Source organism: Trachymyrmex cornetzi, unplaced genomic scaffold (assembly GCF_001594075.2).
Source record: "Trachymyrmex cornetzi isolate Tcor2-1 unplaced genomic scaffold, Tcor1.1 scaffold303, whole genome shotgun sequence".
Classification (NCBI taxonomy): Eukaryota; Metazoa; Arthropoda; class Insecta; order Hymenoptera; family Formicidae; genus Trachymyrmex; species Trachymyrmex cornetzi.
In genome coordinates this window covers 182,173-185,909 of record NW_017297725.1, presented here as the reverse complement: position 1 = coordinate 185,909, position 3,737 = coordinate 182,173, and the positions used below count along the sequence as shown (strand labels likewise).

The 3,737-nt window shown below is 29.4% G+C and overlaps 1 protein-coding gene and 1 long non-coding RNA gene across 3 annotated transcripts; one reads left to right on the top strand and one right to left on the bottom strand.

Annotated features, from left to right (window-relative positions):
• Positions 1–416: 416 nt before the first annotated feature.
• Positions 417–2,204, top strand: LOC108762516 (probable ATP-dependent RNA helicase DDX43). Of its 2 annotated transcripts, none has more exons than XM_018509550.1 (6): positions 417–454; positions 555–691; positions 978–1,134; positions 1,356–1,597; positions 1,668–1,830; positions 1,911–2,204. In XM_018509550.1, exons 2-5 carry the CDS (start codon positions 597–599, stop codon positions 1,705–1,707), a joined length of 534 nt encoding a protein of 177 aa, XP_018365052.1. In that variant the 5' UTR covers positions 417–454; positions 555–596; the 3' UTR covers positions 1,708–1,830; positions 1,911–2,204. The 2 variants fall into 2 exon arrangements, with proteins under 2 accessions (XP_018365052.1, XP_018365051.1); XM_018509549.1 differs by having other exon boundaries at positions 1,906–2,204.
• Positions 2,205–3,006: 802 nt separating this feature from the next.
• LOC108762518 (uncharacterized) lies at positions 3,007–3,648 on the bottom strand. Its single transcript, XR_001940172.1, has 3 exons — positions 3,624–3,648; positions 3,359–3,529; positions 3,007–3,048 (listed from the first exon to the last, which is right to left on the bottom strand). It is a non-coding gene; the product is annotated as an uncharacterized LOC108762518 (long non-coding RNA).
• Positions 3,649–3,737: the final 89 nt, after the last annotated feature.

Sequence of the window (3,737 nt, the reverse complement as noted above, 5' to 3'; positions counted from 1 at the left end):
TTATTTTTTTTTCATTAAAAAATATATCTATTCAATATAGATCTGTTTGCGTTGCTTGAAACCCAAAAATTTTTATACTTAAAATGAGATAGATATATATTTGGGCGTTAAAAAAAGAGAAAGCGAAGATGCTGAATGCAAAAAGTGCAAGCAACGCGAACAGACCTAATAAATATGTATATCTAACAAAAAAAATGTACGATAATTTTAATCAAAATACGATAATTTTGTATTGTTGGTACGATTTTTAATAATGTGGAGGTTGGCAACGCTGCTACAGAGCATATTTCAGTCGCAACGTAACGTCGGTATGACAGATTTCCTAACCTGAAATCGTCAACTTTAACGCTTAATAATAACTCGGTTCGCGGGGCAGAGCGACGCTTATTTCTGCCAGATTCTTTCGTTTTAAGCAAAAACGCGTCGAATGAGCCTATGTTCATCGATTTTTGAGGTGAGCGGCTAAACTGTATAATTACCCAAATAGACAACTGTGACAAAAGGTGTGCAAATTGTAATTGCAACTCCGGAATATTAAACGATTTGGTTCCAAGCAAATGTATTGGATGTGTCGGCTGTGACGTATCTTATACTCGATGAAGCAGATCGTATGGTGGACATGGGTTTCGAACCTCAAATTCGTAAGAGTTCTTCTAGGTGTACGACCAAATAGACAAACTGTTATGACAAGGTATATAAGTCATGTTTTTAAAAAATTCTTACCTCTTTTAAAAATGGGATTTTTTTAAGGAAAAGAGAAAAAAATTTAATCATAATTTTTTGTCCTTTTAGAATATATATTTTCTTTATTTCTATTTGTAAAATTTATTAGATATATTACTTCTTTAAATAAGTAATTTGTATTACCTCTCTCTAGAATAATTCAGAATATATAGTTTATCTAAAAATTCATGTATAATATCAATATTATATTATAATTAATAAATATGATCTAATATAATACTTATCCTTTTCAGTGCTACGTGGCCCCAGGGTATAAGACGCTTACACCGCTTAGCCCAGTCATACATGAAAAATCCGATTCAAGTATTTGTTGGATCACTTGACTTAGCAGCTGTTCATTCTGTAACACAGAGGATTTACATGGCTAATGAAGACGAGAAAACAGATATGGTTAGTAATATCATATATGTTTATGGGTATGGTCAGTGTAATGCTACAAATGCTTTAAAGCGTTTTTTGATTAGTCAACTTGTAAAATTCTTTCTTCTGATCAGTCCACCAAATGCTTTAAAGCATTTGTAGCGAGACTTTGTCCACAGCCTATATAAAATTGACTACAAATTATTTTGAAAATGTCATATTAGTTCATTATTATTGTTAATGTATTGTAGATGCATCAGTTCTTCCAAGAAATGAGCTCTCACGATAAAGTTATAGTATTTTTCGTTAAGAAATCAAAAGTGGACGATATTTCTAGTGATCTGGCTTTAACGAATATCGATTGTCAGAGTATTCACGGCAATAGAGATCAATCAGATAGAGAACAAGCATTAGAAGTTCTGAAGACTGGAGCCATTCAGATCCTTCTCGAAACCGACGTGGCTAGTCGAGGAATCGATATTGAAGATATTACGTAAGTTTTACATACTAATACATTACATTATTCAAGACATGACATCAATATATTTTTGTCCTCATTTTAGACACGTACTGAATTATGACTTCCCACGGAATATAGAGTAATACGTTTACCGAGTCGGTCGTACTGGACGCGCAGGTCGAACAGGTGAAAGTATCACTATTATAACAAGACAGGACTGGCATCATGCTAAAGCACTCATTGATATTCTTGAAGAAGCTAATCAGGTTAATAGATATACAAGGAATATTTTAATTCTTACCGATTTTGTGTAGTAGAGTCCACCAATTTGTACTTTTTAGTTCAGGAAGTACCTGAGGAAGTATATAAAATGGCTGAAAGATATGATGCATGGAAAAAGAAAAAAGAACAAGAAGATCCATATGGAAGAGGCAATAGAGGTGGTAGACGCGGCTATCGTAGGATGTAACATGATTAATTAATGATGTTAGGACTTAGGTTACATTATGTTTAGTATAATTAGTACCAAATTTAACACATACATATTGTGATACTATTTTTAGTCCATACAATATCGGTAAGACTAATTTCGTGAAACAAAACGGTGTTCCTTTTCTTTATTTTTTTGTTGATTGTCAAAATTAACTATACATGAACAAGATCTATTGTAACTCAATCTTATTGAAATATTAATATTAAAAAAAATGCTTACGACAATTAGAATAACGATAAAATGCAATGTAATCAGTGACATTTAACTATACTGCACTGTAATCAGTGACATTTAACTATACTTCTTTAGTTATTAATTGCGAAATATAATTTTGTACTACAAAGTACTATTAAATGTGCTAATTAGTATATCCTTTGTTTCTCATCTAAGTTCTCTCTTTATACATCGTATTTTATATTTGTTTAAAAGAATGTTTATGTTTACGATATTCGAGGTTAATGAATATATTTTTTACTTACAATTAGTCAATTCATATTTATTTTTTAATCCACAACACAGATTATTTTAAATATATAACACAAATAAATATATTATTCATATGTTACACAAAAAATATGCAAATGAGTAGCAAGAATATATATTTCATCAGAGATAGCATCACTAAAAATATGTTATAAGAACATAATAACTTTACTGTAGCTTAACTTTTTCTAAAAGTAATTCTATATATGTATTATCCAATCGATTTTATATCTTCTGAGATATTAAATTTATTATAAAAATATTTATTATAAAAAGTATTGCGTTAGGTTTGAAATTATAATAAAATACAGCAACATTTCAAAGAAAAAAGAACAAGTTCTTTCAAATTGATTCATAAAATTCAAGAAACCTCTGTTTCATTATCAACATCTAAGTAAAGGTTTCACAAAAATACATAACTATCGAGATAAAATATGATAAAATAAGATGTATAATGTATTAAGTAGCCGCTTTGTTGTTAAAATCGAGAAGGCTCCGATTGTTGTTTCTGCAAAGAAAAAAAATACATAATATAAATAAAAGATTTTGTAACTGCAACATGATGTTTTATACATTAAAACATGCAGATATAAATAAATTACGCTATTTTTATCATGTAACTTTTTAAACATAATCTCAGATAACATTGCAGCTACATTTGCTATATATTTACACTAATTTATATTATCCATGTTTCGTATTTTAAATTTTATTATTCTTTTACGATTTTTCGTATTTTAAATTTTATTATTCTTTTACAAATTTATTTTATTCTTAAAAGGATATTTTTATATTAGACACATTATTTGTATACATACCATATTTAATCTTCATAAAGTATATAAATTGCAGCAATGAGATTGATTGTCTCATTTTGTGTACAAGATTTTACTGTACTGTTTAAATCATTATATTGCTCCCATAATCCTGAAAGTCTTTTACAATAAGCAACAAAATGACCGGGATAACCCGCAACAACGCCTACCAATCTGAAACATTAAATTAATTATATTACTTGTTATTTTAAAATAATCTCTATAACTTATGAGTCTATAACTTATGAGTTTCTCTATTTGGTCGTACCATAGACATATAAGATAGACCCAGCATCTATAGTACATGTTGGGGTTTGGTCATCGACATCTATAGCGTATTTCACTGGTTGCACTGGTGCGCACTCAGTGCACATTAAGGCTG